Genomic DNA, 21,023 nt, shown 5'->3' with positions numbered 1-21,023 from the left:
TCCCCAACAGATTTTTTTCATCTTACCATCTAAACCACCAGCATAGCTCTATCACTGAGGAAGCCAAAATTTTCTCATTTACTTTTAAGGGGACAGAGAGTTTATCGCCATCTGAAAACATTTATTAAACACATGTTGTAAGCAGGATGCTGAATGCATTCAAAGATGGTTTAGTTTCTAGGCTTTTGAATTTAGCTACATGTATTCAAAGATGGTTCTGTTTTCAAGCCTTTGAATTTATGAACACCCTCCATCTATGTACCATAGAGACATTTCCAGCTGCTTTGGTGAGAGACGCTTTCATCTTTTTGTGTAGACAACTGCATCGAATAACCCCTCCCTGTCAAAATGGGACCAGAATATCCCTAAAAACTGTTCCTGTTTCAAATTTGGTTAATATTCTTTTCAAATGGTTGGCTATACTTCTGTGCAGGAAATACTGAAATAAGTGAAAGATGGCATGAGCTAAAAGAAGACACTTCAAAGAATAAATTAATTCCTTTTATTGCAAATTAGAAAACAGTAGCCACTTCTATTTTTTCTTTCTGTGTTGCCTAGTAACATATCCAAAATGGTTAAATGGTTGGTAAAGCCATCTGGACACGCACACACTTAAACACACACACTCTCAGACACATTCACACACTCTCACAGAGACACATACACTCTCTCTCACAGATAGAGACACACACACACACACACACACACACACACACACAAACACAATCTGTCTCACACACACATACACACATTCTCTCACTTACACAGATATACACACAATCTCTCATACACTCTCACCCAAACACACACACACACACACACACACACACACACACACACACACACACACCTTAAAATACAGGAGCAGAAACTAAGTTTTAAAAGGAATATTAAAATATATAACTGAGGTTTACAATTTTAAAAATCTATATTTTACTTATGTTAACTATGATTTAATATGCTGTTTTCCTTCCTTTAAGATCATGTTTCTAAATTACTTCTTTTTGACATTTGAGGATAGTCATACAGGAGACAAGCCAGCATGTCAGAGTTCTTTCTTCATAAATAAATTGGAGACAGTGGACCCAGTACCTTTCCTAATTATACAAAGCACAATTAGTTACTTGACCATCTAGAAGTGTCTGCCTAGCCTCAGAAGTCAACTTTAAGGCTCTCTTCCCCTCCATGAATGTTTTTGGCACCTTTTCTTAAGACATCAAGAAAAAAATGTATTGTGTTGTGTAGGTTGAATGAAGCTCCCCATTACACTCCCACATCACTGACTTTTGTAGATTAACTGATCCATCAGATGATGTAGAAGTGGGTGGTACAAAACTGGGAAAAAAGCCAACTGTAGAGGCTCTTGGTGGAACTGAGATGGTTGCTTGGCTACCAACAGTGAGATATAGTAGCAGACAGAGGCTGAAAGAAGTCAGGAAGATAATGGATAAGAGGTTGGGAACTAGAAGGAGAGTTGGGTGAGGTGTGGACAGGGATAAATAAGAATTCTTCCAGTCACCCAAACATAAAACTGTGAAAGGGAAGTATGTGTTGGGTTTACACTGTGTGCAACTACACACTGGAGTTACATCCCAGAATATCCTGAAGGCCAGTGGCTGTGTCTGCTAAGTTTTTTGCGAGGTAAGCACATTCTTCTACCCAGAATGGGAAGAAAATGTCCATAGAAGAATTGCCTAGACATAGAATAGCACAGTTGTTCTTGACTGGCAGCAGGAGCCATAGCTCAACCAGACATGATGGAAGGCAGGAGACCCTGATAGCTCAGGAAGCATTCTTCCTGCCAATGAAATGAAATCATCACTCTGCCTGTGTTATCTTTTCTCATACCCAAAGTTGATGACTTGAGTAGTTCTAATGATGCTAGAAGCCAAGGACCCATCCCTTTCCAAGTTGCTCTCCAGAGAGCAGCAGGAAACCCAAGAAAGATGAGTAAACGAATCTGTCCTGCCCTTCATCTTACAGGACCTGTACCGCCCCCTCTCATCGGATGATTTGGACTCAGTAGGAGACTCAGTGTAAAAGACACAATGGAGCAATATGTATGGTTTGTGATGGGATCAAGGTTTCCCATTTCCTAAGCAAATGTCTAACAGCAAAATACACAAAAGAGTTTTGCATAAGTTATTAAGTCCTACAGAAGCAAGTATGCAGACATTTTCTACTCATGGTATTCTTCTATGAAATTTTTTAAAAAATATCTCCTCCATTTGATATAACTGAGGAGATTTGAATACAATATTTGCTCCATCACTAAGGATTTTATGATTAAGGTCTAGTTCCAGTTAAATTTCATATATGAATCCAATATTGAATACAAGAACCACCCTCATGATCCAACATTACAGTCACCATTTCATCAATGAATTTTCTTTTTAATCCTCATAGACATATAGATATAATTTCTCTGTACATAATATAAAGCAAATTCAAATAACAGTTGTAGACATGGCTTTTCTAAAGGGTATACTCTTTTTTAAAAAAATCATATGGCCATTTAGTTATTTTATTGCAAAATAATGCAAAAGTTCTTCATGATCTTTCCAAGTGAATATGTCTGGAAATGAGTAGGGGCTCTTGTGGGAGACATCTCACAGACTAACATTAGTCTGTAAGAATGTCCTGGTTTTCTTGTCATGTGGATTTTATTTTTCAAGATTATCTTTTATAAAAAATAGTTTCAGCAACATGGAAACATGAAGAACTTGGCGTTATTATTAATTATACAATGCTTCCCTACAACAGCAACAGTATGCATTTTTTTTCAAATGTGTGGTTTTTGACCTAAAAAAAACTGGACTTGTATTTTTTTGTTCAAAGAATAAACTCAGTTTGAGAATTGAAATTCTTCTAAATGGTACTTAGGTACATTGGGCTCCCAGAAATCCAAAATTATTTTTCTGATTATTCCTGGATCTTGTTTGGAAATTTACATATGCAAAACTCCTTTTGTGTCAACCAAGTGCGTCTCTGATTATAACCCACTGTTAAACGTTAACCTACTAATTCCTCTCCTCTAGCTCTCTATCTTCAAAAGTGTAAGTCAGCTTTGCTTAAATGTAAAACAATTATTTTTAAATCTGGATGTTAGAAATCTATGTGTACGGTGTATTGTATTTAGACCAGACCCCCTGACCATTTCTTTTTTTACTAGCTCAAACACTAACAATTTGAGACTTAACAAAGCATGTTTTATATTCTCCAGGCTTGACATATCTCAGTAGGGTGACAGATTTAAAATGTATGGTGCCATTTGGAGCCTTTTACTCAAAATTTCTTTCAAATTTTTCTTGAAAACATTTTGAAAATGCCTGATTCAAGATGGAGAGGAATTCCCTTGTCATACAGTTTCAAATGTTATTGATTTATTTCCCTCAGTAGACTGTTCAACTAGCAAATTTTCCCATCTGGTTTATAGTTACCTATCTTACCATCTCACTTGACAAGTGAATAAAATATTCCGACTGAGGAAGAAAAATAAAACGTCCAGGCAACCTACCAGCATTTGAAAATTTAGCCAAGTAATAATTAGTGCCTCATTATCCTGTCTGTTAGAAAGGAGGACACTTCTCTGGCATGCTATTTGAGACCTGCAGACTGATCACTCCATCTTGAAAGGACAGAAAATAATCATACCTGTTCCAGACTTCAGATTTTAAAACTGTTTCTAATAGACATGAACAGAGACTCCTGCTGAGATCAAAGGGCTGCCTTGTCTTAGCTGAGACAGTAAACATCTGTGAGGATGCCCGTGCTGTCTGTTGCAGTGTTATGTCTTTGTAAAATGCATTACTTAATATAGTTGAGCCCATAAAAGATTAGTATGTATTTGACTAACCTGTCAAAAATGCAAAGAAAGCAGTGGATCAGATTGTCCAGGACAAAAATATAAATTCCAGTAATTTCAGCTCCCCGGTATTGCAGTCTTATGGACAGCTACTGCTTAGAGATGCCCAATAAATTCTATTTGTTCTGTATGAGTAGCAGGGATTGCCAATTGCTATAAAGCCCTTGGCTTTGTTTAGGCACAGCGTAAAGAGAGTGGACTTGGACTAATTGCCAGGAGGTATTGTGGCCCACTTTCCATTCAAGCAGCGCCAAAAAGGTGCTATTCTGCAGCATTTCATCTTTGGACATATGACTTTTATTAGAGGATTATTCAAGGGCCATATATCTCATTTACTTTTTGAAACTAAAGTCCCTCTGAGATTGAAACAGCATACTCTGAGATCTTTTTTTATACAGGAAATAATTCTATTATACTAAAGTGGAATTTTTAGTCATCCAAGCGGCAAACCAATTCATTGGTGGAACCCAGTGGGTAATTTACAGTCCGTTAAGACATGGCTACTTTAGAATTCTTTTTATTTCATTAGTCACTGAACTTTAAGAATGCCCTTCTGAGCAGGATAGGACCCCATCCAAAAGTTACACAGGTTTCTCCTGCTGATAAACCTCTAAAAGTAGATTATGCTGTTGACCTTTTTGCTTTTGTGTTTACATTTTTTTTAGACATAGCTAGTGAGAAAGATGTTACAAAGAGTTCCCTGCTTTCAGCATTTTAGGAGCTAAAAACCTAGTGATACACAAAACGTGGTATTCAGCGTGAACTTGAAAGCCATGTGGAATAGTCACTGTCTTGACTCATTGTTTTAGCAGCAGGTCTGTACTGTCATAGGTTTCTAAACTAGAAGTTTGAGGTCCACCCATCTATACACACGCCTGCATGCACATGAGGTCACCTTAACATTTCAGAATCAAATTCCATGTTCTGCAAACATCTGAGCAGCCCTGGAACCCTGCCTGTGAGTCCTGTGCTGAGCAGCAAGGGTACTTTGCTCTCATGTACTTTTCATCCATACCTGGCTGTGCTTTTGTTTCCATTTAAAAACACTGGTTTCTAAAAGCCTCATTTTAAAAAATAAATGTGAAGGAAATGTATAAAAATAACACTAAAAGATAAATCCATATATTTTAACCATTGAACTACTAAGTCATTTTTATGGTGGCCATATATCTATACAGGTGTGGTGTGTAGGTATTTATGTGCATTTGCAGGACTTAGTGTATAAGTGGATGTGCCTAAGTAAACATCTGTGTGTGTATATACAACATAAAGAATGAAGAATGATATTTGTAGTGTGGCCTTATAAGTTACTGGTTCTTGTAGAATTGTAATGTAAAGCTTAATGTTGTAAAGTTAGGAAGTGCATATTAGTTGGCACATATTTAAGCTCAAAATCAGTTTGCTTAATTAGCATGATGAATTGTCTCCAAATATTCACGTGTACTGATTTGTCCCAGATTAATTGAAATCTAGACAAACAAAAAACTGAAATCCAAGCAAATCCGATCTTACATTGTTTTGTTATATGTGAATGCTCATTGGCGTTTCTATTGTAAATTCTTGATATCCAGTCAGTAAATTGATGGAATGCAATGACATTTTTCTGTTGTGTGTATATTGTGTGTATATTGATGACTACAATGATTATCAATCAATGTTCACTAAACAAACTGATTTCTAGACTTGTGGGTAGTTGAGTGTTATTCTGAAATAAATATAGAAAAAGTCTAAGTAGATTTGAAGTTTAGTTACAAAGCCAGATAACATGTAAGGCCATCCTGTGTGTTCTTTTCATGCTTATAAACTGTTAAAATATTTTGCAGATACTTGATGTGTGTGTATGTGTGTCTACATGAGTGTATACACACTTGAAAATACTTATCGACTGAAGTTTACTGTCTGTGTGCATTTGCTCACTTGTGCCTATTTGCATTAGCCTTGCCAGCGCCTCTAATTGTGCATGCTAGTGACAGCAGGGTTTGGTTGATGGAACCCACAGAGGAATAGTATGGAAATCAGAAATATGTTAAATTCATTATTAAAGTTGCTTGATACAGCATACTAAACTGTCAGCTGAAAAACACTTGTAATGTTGTACATGTAATGCATGTAGGAAAAACTGGAAAATCCGAGGCCCTCACTATAACTTTAAGGGTGCATGACATATGGTATTTTGAAATGTATTTTATTGTAATAAAAGGTGATGGATAAATTCTGAGGTAGTGTAAGTGAAGCATGAAACACTAGATGTTTGTATTGTATATGGCCACACAATGTTTTTGAAGCCAGGGTAGTAGATATTCAAAGGTTAATAGGCAAAGAATATGGAAGTTAATTTTACTGTGATGTGTTTTTGAGGCGTTTTTACTCATTGCCAGGCAAGGAACTTAGTTCCCATTTATTTTCTGAGGACTCTTTGAAACACTATGAATGTTATAAAGTTGGATTTTTTTTTGTTAGAAAGGTTGTATACAACTTGCAGTTGGAGTTGCTTGGATGTATAGTCTCTTTTCCAAAAAAAAAAAATAGGCATTTTGTATTAAAATACTTTAAGCAACAGTATATTGGGAATACATCGTTCCAGGCAACCTGCAGAATTTTGTAGAGACGAGAACTAATGAAATGTTTTATTGAACTACCCAGTTTGGAAAGTTTTCATGCCTTTGTGCTGTAGTTTCCTTGTAAAATGCTGTACCTTGTGTTTCACATGCAACCATGTTACCCTTTCCTGAACTTAACTTTGTGACATTTAGCGGCTTAGTTAAACCATGTAATAAACAGGAAAAACTGCCTATGTTGTTCAGTGAGTTTCTTTGGTTAGATGCTAGAATTGAAATAACTGGGTGTGGCAAGGGTTGCCTTCATCGCCTTGGACACAGCTTTCTTGTGCTGAGTAATAACAGCAGGTGATACCAGACAGGCTACAGAATAGCACACATGAAGTATAAAATACTGACAGGAAAAACAAAGTAAAATGATCTGATGGGAAATGCTGTTTCCAATGGTTGCATTGTAATTAGCAATGTACCTTCCTCTCAGGATTGCCTTAAGGGTGAATTTGTGAGACAAATTGGCAACTTGCTGGGAGGGGATATTAAAGTGCATTAAAAATTCATATTATCTTTGTCCTTGGATTAATAACATTTTTCCTAAGGTCATAGAATTTTCAGTGGAAAGATGTCTATGGGTGCATATGTGCATGTATACAGGCTACTTGTTTTTAAAAATATTGGATAAATATATTCAATAAATTACAATTAAATGATGATTTTTTAAAAGCAATTAATGCCTCAACTTCATCTTAGGAAAAATAATCTTTTTAATTCATAGTACAGTATAAAGAATAGAAAATTGTAATCAAGTTAAGAGAAATACTTTAAACCATAGAAGATCAGGGTTGGAGACATGGCTCAGAGGTTAAGAGCATTAACTATTCTTCCAGAGATCCTGAGTTCAAGTCCTAGCAAACTCATGGTGACTCACAATCATCTGTAGTGGGATCTGACTCCCTCTTCTGACATAAAGTCAATAGAGTACTCATGCATGTAAATAAATACATCCTTAAAAATTTTAAAAGATTATCATTGCAGTTTTAATTCTAACATTTTTACTAAATTTTCTGTTGAGCTTAATGTTAATTAGCTGTAATTTTCTCTCTTTCTTGTTTCCATGAAAATGTATTCAGTATCTATGGCTAAAATGGGACAACTATAGGAAATTTTCCAAACGTATATAATACCAAAGTGCATTCATACTTCACGGAACCGAGATTAAATGTAAAAGAAGTGGTGTCTAGGAGAGTAGCATGCTGTCCTTGTTAAAGACCGAAAACTCTACTTGAGAAGAAAATTCCTAAGGGAATGACTCTAGTCCATGAGGTACAGAAGATGACGGCCTTAATCCCTTCCAAGCTGTGGTTTGTGAAGAGTGTGTGGGGTGACTGAGCTGTCCAGTGCAATGGGCTCTGGACAAGTGGCTCACATGGCAGGAGTGGAGATCTTTGCTTGAGCATTCTGGTTTTGAAGCAGAGGCAAAGGAGACTACCTGATAAAGCAGGGATTGTATTGTAAATGAATCCATTTACTTTTGAAGTCGTAGTTCCCGTGGTCTCTCTAGCAAAGATAGAATCCAAGGCCATCATTTCCACATGTTCCTCCTATCAACAAACCAGTTTCCTGAGTAATAGTTCTCAGGTCTTTTAGTAATTTGACTGAACCTTTATGAGTTTTTAAATATTCAAATATTTATCCTTGGTTATTAATTTGATTATGCATTTTATAGTTTATTTAGGATGAGCACACTATCAATAATGTAGAAAGAACCTGCCTTATTTTAAAGAGTAGGCTTCTGTTAGTCATTGCAGATTAGTGATATCAGCCTTTTGTTCTATTGCCACATGAGAAGTAAATAAATGTATGGCTTTTCTACATCACATGAATTCTTATTAGTTTCCAATGCCCCACACAAACATTTTTTCATGTTGCTAGATTCGGTTGTCATCAAACTCTCTGTAGACCTAGCATCAAGACTATTCAGACAGTGGTTAGTATGCGAAGCATTTATTTCTTATGTTTCCCTTATAAAGTTAATTCAGAACTCAAACAAGGTTAAGCACTTGCTTTCTTGGTCCTTTTACCCCCTTTCCACATCAACAAAGCAAAACTATATGGCAAGGCAGAATCTGGAGATACTATCATTATCCAGTCAAATATGGGTTATGAAATAGATTTGTCTCACTGCTTGAGTCAATTGTATCAATTGGATATTTTCCAAATCTTGATGCAGTGTGGACCCTGGCTGAGTGACAACATTCATACAAATGGCATAAGTAACTCATAACATTTAAAAATGAACTGTTTCTTTGACTACATAGTCGTCAGATACATCTTGGTAAAATGTGGTTAGAGCTGTTAGCTCAGCTTTCTCACTTACTTCAAAAAGTATGCAACATCCGTCCCCATCTGTTATGTGATCCCAGGCTAAATCATTGTGCTTGGGGTGTGTTCTTACTTTTCTGGGCAGTGCTTTTATGGAGGTGTTCTATAAAAGCCTCCAGGTGTCAGCAACCTGCCCAAATGGTTCTCATTAAATCTGCTGGGAGGCGATGACATCTCAAATGTCACGGCACCTCTTGGAGCAACTAATTGTGTTAAATTCTAAAATAACCGAGTGTTTTGTACTATAGGCCCAGATACTTCCAAATTAGCAAACTATCTGAAATCAACATAAAAAAAAACCTCACCAACTTGTACCTTCTACAGTGATTTGTCCACTTATAATAAAAGTAGGTAGAACCACTACATTTAGAAGCAGTTGATCTCTTCGGTGTCTGACAGTCAGTATGAAGGACTAGCTGATGTCATTAGGTCACTTCTAAAGAGCTCATTATATGTGCTCCTTACTGTTTTCAAGCCAGACATGCAAATACAAATCATAATGTTCCAGGAGAGACTATGGGTCTAAGTATACCTAGGCAGATTAACAACAACCCCTTCAGACAGGCATGCCCATGACTCCAGTGGGGGAAGGGTGGGGAAAGGAAAGGGTTGTGGGTGGAATGGCAAAGCCAGAATCCAAATATTAACAGTTTAGGAGAAAACATAAAACAAATGAATATCACTAAGGATGGCATTAACATAAATAAAATCTCAATGCTTGGGCCATAAAACAAACCTCTCAAATAGGGAAATGGGTTTACCTGTGCGGTTGATAAAATATTAAAACATGGCACTACAGAGAAGCTAGTATGATCTTGAAGTGAATTCATTTTCTATTCAGGAGAAAGAAGGCTCAGTGCTGGTTAGGACACATTTAAATGGTTGCCTTCAATTTTGAGTACTGGGTTTAAAGAGGATTGACAGCTCTGCATGCCTCTAGGAGGAGGGAGAATCGCGTATCTTTATCAAATGATGAAAAAGAAAAGACGGGCATGTACAAATTGAGAAAGGCCCAGAGGGAGCCTTACTTGTTTCCAAAAGCCTGAAGTTCTGTCTTGGAAATGGATTCCACTCATACTGGTTAACCCTAGAAATTGGCAATAAGAATGATGAATAGACAATGTCCATAGTACTGGCTTCACCTTTCTGTTGTGGGGAGTTTGATCTCTGGGTGGAAGCAGGGTGGCAAAGGTTGCATTTAAGGTCTAGTTCAGCTCTTGAAGTTGTTTGAGTCCGTGAGGGGTCATTGCCTTTTAAAACTGTGTAGTGTTCCATTTCTTACTTCTTTGAAGAGAGAAAGGATAATGTCCTTAGATTAATTCCAATGTACTTGAACATAATAAAGAAAACTAGAACTTTCCATTTCCAGAGTACCCTCTTAATACATAACTAAGCTTTTCTCCTAAATCCACCAATCATCTACTAGTCTCAACCAGCAGGAAATTTGAAATGGCAAGGTCTACATTTTCAAAAACACAATTTTAGAGTTGAAAAAGTCAAAGCAATTGTAGCTATCAGCATCCTTGGGTTGACCCTACTCTTTGAAAAATGCAAAGTAAACTGAGCTTAGAAACCTTGTGGGGACTTGTATTCATACGATAAAACAAACACAGCTGCACTGTGGCGGGCGTTTGTGGAAGCAGGCATTTGCTACTCTGTCGAAAACACAATTCGTTAGTCAATAAGATAGTTTACTGAATAATACACAGCAAGTTTATAGAATGCTACCTTTTAAGAGATGCCACCATGTACGCAGGGTCAGAGTTCTGTGCAGAGCACCTGATGGCCTTATTAAGGGAAGCAGATTTTTAAACTGAGTGTATAAACTGTGGTATCTTTGCCAAGCATACTATTGTCTATTAACTTGGGTGGTTGATGAAAAATGGACTGTAAAAATATGGAATACAACATGACAAGGCAGCATCTGCCACCTCCAAACCATGACAAAGCTATGTTATGAAACATCATTTGCTATGCTGAGAGAAGAAATCCAAGGGTTAGAAAGCCCAGAAGAGAAGTTCTCCATCCTATCCATTTTACTTCATGCTTTTCTGACTGGATCATCATTGCCTTTGGAATGGTGCAGGGGATCATCTCGCTGTTCTGGAAAGCACACACCTTCCTCTCCAATATGGCCCTGTCGATGTTTATTTCTCCAGTCAGCAACATAACAAATCTGCCTTGTCTCAGTCTTCCATGCAGATATTATAAATATAAAGTTTCCACAAAAAGGCATTTTGAGAGTCAGTGGAGTGTGTCTTCGGGGCTGATTTATGTTCACTGTGCCTTCAGCATGGTGGGTTGTGAGTCTGTACTGTCATACTTACAAATCAGACAAACAGAAACAAAATCTCGGTTTGGAAATTAGGATCTTTGAATCTATGATGTTCCTAGTAAAAAGGAGGCTAGCTGAGAGAAGATGGGAAAACAGCTGGGTTCACCAAGCTCATTGGGGAAAGGTTTTTGTGATGCAGGGAAATACAGGGCACATAATACAGGCCAAATGACATTTGGGGGTATACAGCAGTAATATTAAAACTTCTAGAATGTCCTGTAAGAAAGCAGAAGTATCACTATTAGTATAATTTTCATTCTAATCTTGTCAACTGTCAACATCACTGAACTCACCAATGGGATGTACCCATCTTTATCCCTTTGTCACTCAGGAAATGTTCTGTGGTGCTTGCCTCAAATGGCCCTGGAGTGGTTAGATGGTAGATCCACAACCACACAGATCTGTTTTGTGAAGAAGCAGGTATTTGGGGTTTCTGTGCAGGAGACTGTCGTGGCATGAGTCACTCACAACTCCTCTGCCCTCTTTGTGTTCAGCTCTAGCTGGATGGAATGGGGTGGAGGTTGAATGGGAGACGGGAAAGCAGAGGAAATGTAGGTCAAGTTTGCTTCTCATCACCACTTCGTGATCAATGCAACTACAGCCACTCTCCCTTCTCTCTGCTCCACAGACAGCCAGCACCATGAGCCAATGCCGCCCCCTCACCGCCTCCTGCTCCCATCAGGCCAACCAAGTGGATAAACCCAGGGGAACAGAAGGAAGATCTTTTAGGATGAGCTGTGTTCACTATTTAGAAATAGCATAACTGTGTGCAAACTGTTTTCTCAAGAAGTAGGGGCAGAGACGGAAGCATCCCTTGTTACATACTCTTCCCAGCCAGTTGTAATAGTGAATGTTTTCCCTCTGGTGGAGTCAATACCCTGTTTGCTCTCGTGGGTCTTCAGCCAATATCCATCTAGACTACAGGAGACTCTCCTGGCCTAGGCTTTAATTCTTGCCTTTCTCTCAGATGTATTATGTGACATATGCTTCCCGTTTACTGCATCTTTATCTCAAAGGAAGAGTAACAAACCCACACTCTTCTACTTTTCTCTTAACCTTTAGCTAAAGCTGAGCTATTTGTTTTTTTTTTTTTAGAATAGTCCATAATTAACTTAAGAGACTTTCTGTTATTGTAAAAATAGAAATAAGGCCAGAATGGCACCACACTTGAGACTCTCAGTATATATTAGAAGACGGAAGTGTGATGCCTAAAGTCTGGCAAACTGGACCTCAAAGATGCTAATTTGGAGAAAAGATGTCATGGGCATCCAGGTTTCCAGTGATCCCTAATCAATACAACCTCTTACTAGCTAATAGGGAGGGCAGGATTTATGGCCCTCAGTGGACAATCTCAAGGCCTCCTTTTCCAAGTTTGAAGACCAGTTCCTCCCTGGGAGGGGCATCACTACCTCCTGAGATCCCGGGATGGGTATGGTGTGTGGAGGCTCCATCATTCTGACCCAGGTTTTATTCTGTTTCTGTTCCCTTACAGATTTCTCAGCATGGCGGCTCCTCTACTTCACTTTCATCCACAAAAGTCTGCAGCTCAATGGATGAGAATGATGGCCCTGGGGAAGGTGATGAGCTTGGGAGAAAGCACAGCTTGCCAGGGGAATGGAGGAGGGGTTAGCTAAATTTATTCTAAAAACTATAATGTCTGAAATACAATGAGTGGCCAAACCCCAGCAGTTCATGGTGGAATGTCATTGGGGACAAGAGTGGGTAACTCCTACAGGCATTGGCACCCACTGTCTGAGAATGGGAAGGAGGAGTTGTCCTAATTGAGTCCTTTTACATCCTCTGTGGGTGTGTGGTGCCTAGAAGAACCTTTGTGCTTCCTTTCTGTAAATGAAAAAACAGCCATGTCTTGTGTGTGAGCACCGTAGGTGGGCACCAACTTAAGAGAGTTCAATTCATCAAACTATAAATTTACAGAAAGAAGCTACTGCTGCCAACTGGAAAGACATAATGCTAGCCCCTTAAACTAATTAGCATTAGAATTTGTCTATGATGTAAGAAAACTACCTGGATTGCAGAGTTGTCACTTTTGCTAACTGGGTGGATTGTTCTCCCTATCTTAGTTCCCCTTCTGTAGATATGCAGATTATTAAATGTCAGCATTCCGACCCTACTGGGGTTGTAATCAGGCTCAAATCAATGAAGGGAAATAATTTTGGAAAGTAAGAGAGTCGAGATGAAGTCACTGTTAAGAATAAGCTTCTCTGTTTCAAATGACATGACTTGATATTTCCCCTAAGGTGTACCCTCTGAGGGACTCTCTGATGATAAGCTAGACACATGACTCACATGGGAATGGTTTGCTTCTTACCATGGTTATAGCAGACACTTTTCATTTGTCAAAATTGTAGTTCAACCATCTAGAAGTCTCCTTCATTCCAGTGTGCTGTATTCATCCAATGGAATGTGATGGTCCTTGACTAAATCTAGGCTGAGTCTAGAGGGACCAGATCCTTTATCAATAGTTGGTAGAAAAATCCCAAATGTTGTATCATGGATGGGTGTCCCAGTGAATGTTTCCATTGGACGAGAGTAAAGATGGCCCCATCGATAGGATCACAATTATCCCAAAGGCCATGGACAAGTACTGTATTACCCAGCTACTAAGAGTCTAAGACCCTGTCATCTGGTAGATGCTTTCTTTATAAATTCAGATAACCCACAACCATTTCCTCCCCTCCTCAAGGAGAAGACAAAAATCCCCAGGTTGAGTCTTCAAACATAGGCAAAATCATGGTTCTTTCCTGGGTGGGCTAAGGGAGGAGGCATTGGCTGTAGCCCTCACTCTATGCTGGGCACTACCAAGGTAGCTTCCAGTGACCCAGGAGGAGCTGCCCTCCACAGTGTGGAGGCTGTGAAATGCACAGGGGCATAATAGAAGCAGTTGCCCTGCATTTTGACTTTACTTTCTAGAAAAACCAGTTGTGCAGGCTTAGCACTGTGTGGCCAGCACAAAGGGCCTCAGATGAATTTCCATTCATTCTTCCCCAATATCACACATGAAATACGAACTGCAAAACTTACCAGAAACCTCCTTCACACCTACATGTATTTTGAGGGGGAAACTCAGGGTATGAGGACAAACTAGAAGAAGAGTACTGTTAGGAAGCTCACTGGGCTCCCATGCCATTTTGCACTTGGGTTGCCTGGGAGGAAAGCTGGAATTTATAACTTTAAAGCATGTACATTTTACAGCCCAGATTTAAAAGGCTTTTATACCCTTGACATGTTAAAGGTGATGCATCATATTTATGTGACCCAAGCATGGCTTATTTAATTTTATAGCCTTGGATATTTAAAGCATTATTAGGCATTTGTAAAATACTTCAAAATACATTTTCAGAGGGAGACTATGTTGTATTATTACAAAAACTGTTCTGCCCACAGACATTATAGATATCAGGGTTTAAACTTGACATCTGCCATGCAGGTTGCTTGGTGAAAACATTTGTCTAAAATCTGCTCATTGATATTAGGGAGGGGTGGCCAGCAACCCTGAGTGCATAAGGAATTTTGCAGAGATATCCATTTCAGGATGGAGTCAAGTTCAATGTCCAAACAGCAGGACCTTTTCATGCTTGTACAATGTCAAACTGCTCAGAATTGCCCTAGAAATATCTTTTTCTCTGCCCTGTGCATAAGAAGGTCATTTCTCTGAATACAATGAGTATGCAATGAAGGCTGTTGATCAAATTAGCGTGAAGTTGGAAATACAGGATTTCCTACCCTGAATCCCCACTGCAGCAGTAAACATAAGCTGCAGTGATATCAGTCCAGGTGGGCCCAATAGGTTTCCTTTTTAATTTATTGTCTGCCTTGGTAAGAACCGTTGAGCCTGCAAGTGAGGGGGGGGGGGGCTACCCACAGGACTTCTGAATTGGTTCCAGTCTGTGAGATGATGCTTAGAAACATATCTTTCATACAACATCTGTGGCCCCTTCTCTATCAGTAAAAACACACTAATAATTCTTTCAGAAGAGTCGGAGGAAGGCTTCCAGATTCCTGCCACAATAACAGAACGATACAAAGTTGGGAGAACAATAGGAGACGGAAATTTCGCTGTTGTCAAGGAATGTATAGAGAGGTAAGCAGGGCACTGTTCACGTGGGGAGTTAAAGGAAACACTTGACCTTCATGGATTCCATGGTTCAGTTTCTATTTTCAGACAGAGACACATGTGGATTAAGTTAATGTCTCAATCCCAGAGACACAAAGAATAAAAAATAATAAACAGAGGCCACCTAAAAACAGTCTTTAAAAATATAACAATTCCTGGGATATTCTCTAAGACATAAAGACTTTGATTTTTACTGGGTATATTTGAAAAATCTTTCCAATTCTGTCGGGTAATGTTTTTATATTATTTTCTTGAGAAGTAATTTTGGAGACTTCCTCCTATGTGTCTCCTCAAGAATGTTCTTTTATAGAGTTTGATCTCTTATATGTACCATCATAAAATTATATATGACAATAACCTTGAAAGGTTTTAAAAACACATGTGTGCTAAGTCTACAAAAATGGTACTAGACCTGTGAAGGCATCTTCAGATGGATAAACTATAGACCCTGTGGGTTTAGAGTCAAGGTCATTTCAAGCTGTCCTCAAAGTCACCATCCTCCTGCCTCTGCCTTCCTTCCAAGTGTTAGGGTTACAGGCATGTTCCCATGCCTGGTTTATGCACAGGCTCTAGATGGCTGCTCAAGGACAATAGCTGTAAATACCCGGTAGAGAAGTGACAACAAACACTGTGTTGGTGATAGGGAAGTGACCTCAAAACCTCATCTTAGTACCAGACTTGGAGTTCTTTTCTGGGCAGTTGCCTGTGTTCAGGATTTGGATAGCTTGCATCTTCTCGGGCATTTAACTCATCCCTTGAGGGGATCTCTCTTGAGGGGACTGGCTTAAATGAAACATCTATGCTTCCCTGCTCCCCTTCCTCTCAGTGAGTTGGTCATTCCTCAATTTCTTGGAGCCTGTATAAGTATCCCTTCCATGTGTCATATCACTTAGAGAGGACATCTCAGGCAAGGAGACAGATGAGGAAGCTGTAACACTGAAGAGCCTGGATCTGAGCCTTTTAGAACCAGAGGCTGGCCTAGGGTACCATGCATCCCTGGGATTTAGCTGAATCAACATCTGCCTAGCTACCACACCCCAGCATGCCTTCTTCATCCAGGACAGCAAAGGCCCCCTAAATAACCCTCATACAGTAGCTTTCAGATTTCACTCATCTCAATATTCTAGCTGGGCTGGGATGTTCACAAGGGCATAGCAGGCTACTGTAGCACTTATTCTGCAGTAGGTAGAGTCACTAGTAATTGGTGGCATGGAAACATCCCTGCTGATGCTGTCAGTTCACTTCTCTCCTCTCCCTTAGTTCCCAGTCCCACCCATGGAACAGTTGCCTGACTGCCAGATACAGGAAACATTCCATTACCACCTTGGCTTCCACCCTTCCTGAAACCAGATAAGACACTATTTACTGAGCATCTAGCTACTCGTGGCCCTTAAATTACAGTATCTTATTGAATTATAATGATTCAGTCAGGTCAGTATTGCTGTTCTCATTTTATTAAAAGATAGATGGAAGAGATTAAATATTCAGGGTCAGTCATCTACTAAACATGTACACCAGAGCTTTGCTCCTAAAAATACACTTAAGTCAGTCTACCCCATTGCTTCTAATAAAGGATTCCCCACAAGAGTCTAGGAACTTACCTACATCACCTTTCCAATGCTCATTAAGGCAGAGATTATATAAGGGAAGGCATTCTAAGCAGGAAGTGTCTCCTTTTGGCAGACTGGCTTGGACTTCTTTTGTGGGTTCTCTAATCATTTGCCAGAACTCATCGTCTGTTAAGTTGACCCAGTGATAAGTTACTGGTTACTCTAGCTGGTCCTGGACCAGGATGGTGTCTGAGTCCTAGGATCCCAGCCTTTTCACACTAGACAGCCCCCATGTCTTCACACAGAAGACAGTTCCTACTTCTCCACACAGAAGACAGCTCCCACTTCCCCACACAAAATCCCCCCCCTTTTTCTTTCTCACTCGGCTTGTGTTCATTTTGCGTGAGTTCACATTTTGGGCTCACTGCATGAAACTTCAGAGTCTAAATACCAGCTTGCTCTGAAAGTGTCAGCATCCAGCTCCTGCTGAGCGAGGACATATGGCTGGTGCCCTCTCTCTCCAGAGATATTATGAAACACTCTTTTAATATTTTGCAGACATCCAAGACAATAAACACAAGCTAAGAATGCTGTGAATGGCACATGCTGCTTGTGGGTGCACTCTGCTATGTTTGGGGGGATGAATGTGTATCAACATGGGTAAAGACATCCCACCTCTGTAATAATATGCCATCACAGACAATTTTCTACAGTGGATACAGTAACAGGGTGACATGGGTCTTCTCTTCTGTGGGCCTTCTCTTCTAGCCTATTCTTTGCTAGCACACTACTGTCTGCACTAACAGGATTTTTTAAAATATTTTTATAAATTCTTTGAGATCATAGTCATCCATCTCTCCATCTCCCAGATCCATCCCCCATTCCACACCCATCCAATGTGATGTCCTCCTTTTGATTTGAAATCCATTGAGTCTCATTAATGTAGTCTAACAGTTCTTAGCATGTGGCCATTCAGTGAGCTGTGTTAGAGCTACCAGGAGTCACACCCTTAAAGCAAACTAACTCTCCTTCTCCTGGCAGCTATCAATTACCAGTAGCTCCTCAGCTAGGGGTGGAACTTCCTGCACTCCCCGTCTCCGTGCTGGCATTTTTGTCTGGCTTGGGCTTGTGCAGGTCTTGTGAAGTCTGTCTCAGCTACTGTACGTTCATGTTTTCTTGTAGACATTCACCACCTCTTCCACAATGATCCCTGGCCCTTGGGAGAAGGGTGTGATATGATATTCCACTGAAGGCTGAGCACCAAAGTCACTCTCAGCACCTTGAACAGTTGTGGGTCAGTGTCAATCACCTGTGGAAGCAAGGGTTATTATGACATGACTACAGTTCTGCTTCAAAGAAGGAGTTGTTGGGATAGTAAACCTAGTGGTCCTTGACAGGGTGTGTTGTCTGATATATGAGTAGGTTTGGTAGATGCTTGTATTATAAAATGTTCTAGCAAGATAGGTGCCATATACTTCTTTATAAACCCTGAGGCCCCCAAACCTGCACTTGCTTTCATCTTCCCCTAGTGACACGATTGGGACAGAATATAAGATTCTGGCCTTCTGGAGACAGCCCTGACACCACCTCAATGATGTCTGCCTGCCTAAAGAGAAAAACTCCAGATTCCCAGATTCCATAGCAGCCATGATTACGCAAGACTTCTAGTGGAGAAAGGGGGCTTCAAAGTCTGCCTTCTGGCTCTACTCCCCATATTTAATCATAACAATGTGAGGTTATTGAGTGTTTTCTGTGCCAGGGCCTGAAGGTACAGTAACAAGCATTTTTTAGAAATAATAATGTTACTAGTTTCTAAAATGCCCATGAAACAGATATTTTAATACTTGGCCTCTTAATTTGTCTATAGAAAAGTCATTTCTTTGCTCTAAGCATGTAAGTGGGAATCCCATTAAATTCCATACTGGAGAATTTGAAACTCCCTTTTCCAAATTGCTTCATCAGCCTCATTCCAACCACAACCATTTGGATACAAACAAGTGACTTCTATCTGTAAGTAAAAGGCTGGGCCCGGGAGTGGTGGCACATGCCTTTAATCCCAGCACTCCGAAGCACTCTGGAGCAGAAGCAGGCGGATCTCTGTGAGTTTGAGACCAGCCTGGTCTACAGAGCTAGTTCCAGGACAGCCTCCAAAGCCACAGAGAAACCCTGTCTCAAAAACCAAAAGAAAAAAAAAAAACAGTAAAAGGCTGGGCTCTGCTGGCCTTGTGCCAGAAATGAAAGTATATTCCTTCAGAAGTTGTAGTTTAGTACAATTTTCCATGTGTTGTGTCCTCTGACAATACCCATGCCCTTAGGTTTGGTGCCAGAATATCTTAAAATACTGGCCCATATTAGCACCCATCAGGCATGGAGCTGGGCTATATGGAAAGCTCACAGTTTGAGAAGCATGATTTTATCCTTGCCATGTGGCTACAGGAAAGTAAGTTGACTTAACCATCCTTTCCATTTTGTTCTGTGATTGACAGCCACAAAAGGCCCAGTGGGTCCCAGGAAAGCTCCAAAAATGGCTTCATCTTTGAGCCTATCACTATCCTCTTTGATCCTCATCACTCTGGGGTTCTCCAGCAATTCTGGAGAACTCTCATGCTCTGACACTGAACGGACATCTACAGAGTGTGTCCCACTTCTGGGTGACCTTGAGACCTGTACAGACAAGGGTCATAGTCACTCTGTGGAGAGAGAACCCCAGGAAAGACTGACTGGGCACAGATCACACTTAGATTCCCAACACTCTGGTAGCTGATGCAGGAGGATCACCAGTTTGAGGCCAGATATTTAAGGAGACCATGTGTGTGGCATGGGTGAGTGGTAATTAAGGGAGTGGCAAAGAGGACAATTACAGATATGTGCTTTGCAACCCCTGCATGTGACTTTCAGGAGAAGGGACAGCAATTTTGCAGAGCTTCAACAGCCACAATGGCAGTGTTTTCTGTGTAAAAATGGCTGCATGACTCCACATGTGTTTGTGCTAACACATTTATTGTCCCTAGTGGGGCAAATACTTAGAAATCTGCAGATTTCTTTGTACAGAAAGAAACACTTTCAAAAGTAGAAACCCTGAGACCTACGAGCAAGAAGCTAACTCCCAACAAAAATTAAGCTTTATTTAAAAAGTTTTCTTTTTTCAGGTCAACTGCTCGGGAGTATGCCCTGAAAATCATCAAGAAAAGTAAATGTCGAGGCAAAGTGCGTATCAAGTTTACTCTTGTGAAGCTTGTGTTCAAGGGTAGAGAGAAACAGAGACTGGCTTCTTAACACAGTGCAGCCTAAGAGATGCACTCTGCTGGGAGTGAATGTCACAGCTTAGGATATATATATATATATATATATAATATATATATATAATATATATATCCCATATATATATATGGGATAAAAAGACTTGGGATGGTTTGATTTCATTTTCCCTTGTATTTGTTATCTAAGATTCATTCTGTCTGGGTTGATTAATGTGATCCCCCCCTTGCATAGGAGCACATGATCCAGAATGAGGTGTCTATCTTAAGGAGGGTGAAGCACCCCAACATTGTTCTCTTGATCGAAGAGATGGATGTGCCCACTGAACTGTACCTCGTCATGGAATTAGTGAAGGTGCGAGTTCTGCTTTTATTTTTTTTTAAAGAAAAACTACTTCTGTTGTTATATTTAAAGCTGGAGGTGACCAAAATGCATCAATGTTGTGGAAATAATGTTAAACTGTCATTTTTAACAAAGACAGGTTCTTTTATTTGTTCAAATTTTTATAGACACATTTTATCATCAAATCAGTACTTTATTCATCTTGTAAATTAGATTGTCTCCTGCTCACAGAATAGAATTTTACCATAGCATGTCTCTTTAAGCCAATAGCTTCAACTCATTCCTGTGGCCCTGCTGTGTGCTATTAAAAAATTGATTAATCCCACTATTTTTAATTGACCAGCTCCCTGTAGGCTCATTTAGTGGGGAAGGTGAGACCAAGTTAAATTTGGGGATGAGAATAAAGACATTTAATGATGCATTTAGGTGCAGATCTCAGTCCAATGGCCAACTGATCAGATGACTCCAGGGAAGCCTTCATTGCCCTGAACAGCCTTCATGAACTCTCTCCTCTCTCTCTCTCTCTCTCTCTCTCTCTCTCTCTCTCTCTCTCTCTCTCTCTCTCTCTCTCTCCATAACTAAGATGTCTCAACTAGGGGGA

General features: G+C 39.7%; 1 protein-coding gene across 13 annotated transcripts in view; it reads left to right on the top strand.

The window, feature by feature from the left end:
• The window catches only part of Dclk1 (doublecortin like kinase 1), a 294,999-nt gene that overhangs the window by 223,174 nt on the left and 50,802 nt on the right, over nucleotides 1-21,023 (top strand). For 4 of the 13 annotated variants that reach the window (XM_035450524.1, XM_027394991.2, XM_027394990.2 and 1 more), the window contains 4 exons: nucleotides 12,630-12,762; nucleotides 15,131-15,239; nucleotides 19,972-20,029; nucleotides 20,315-20,434. In XM_035450524.1, the coding sequence (XP_035306415.1) occupies nucleotides 12,630-12,762; nucleotides 15,131-15,239; nucleotides 19,972-20,029; nucleotides 20,315-20,434 (420 nt within the window). Of the gene's footprint in view, nucleotides 1-1,983; nucleotides 6,658-12,629; nucleotides 12,763-15,130; nucleotides 15,240-19,971; nucleotides 20,030-20,314; nucleotides 20,435-21,023 lie in introns of those variants that run through there. The other 9 variants (XM_027394994.2, XM_027394992.2, XM_027394997.2 and 6 more) reach the window with 6 other exon arrangements.

Source organism: Cricetulus griseus (assembly GCF_003668045.3).
Source record: "Cricetulus griseus strain 17A/GY chromosome 1 unlocalized genomic scaffold, alternate assembly CriGri-PICRH-1.0 chr1_0, whole genome shotgun sequence".
NCBI lineage: Eukaryota > Metazoa > Chordata > Mammalia > Rodentia > Cricetidae > Cricetulus > Cricetulus griseus.
The sequence above is the reverse complement of the archived record's forward strand: the minus strand, read 5'-3'. Positions and strand labels throughout refer to the sequence as shown.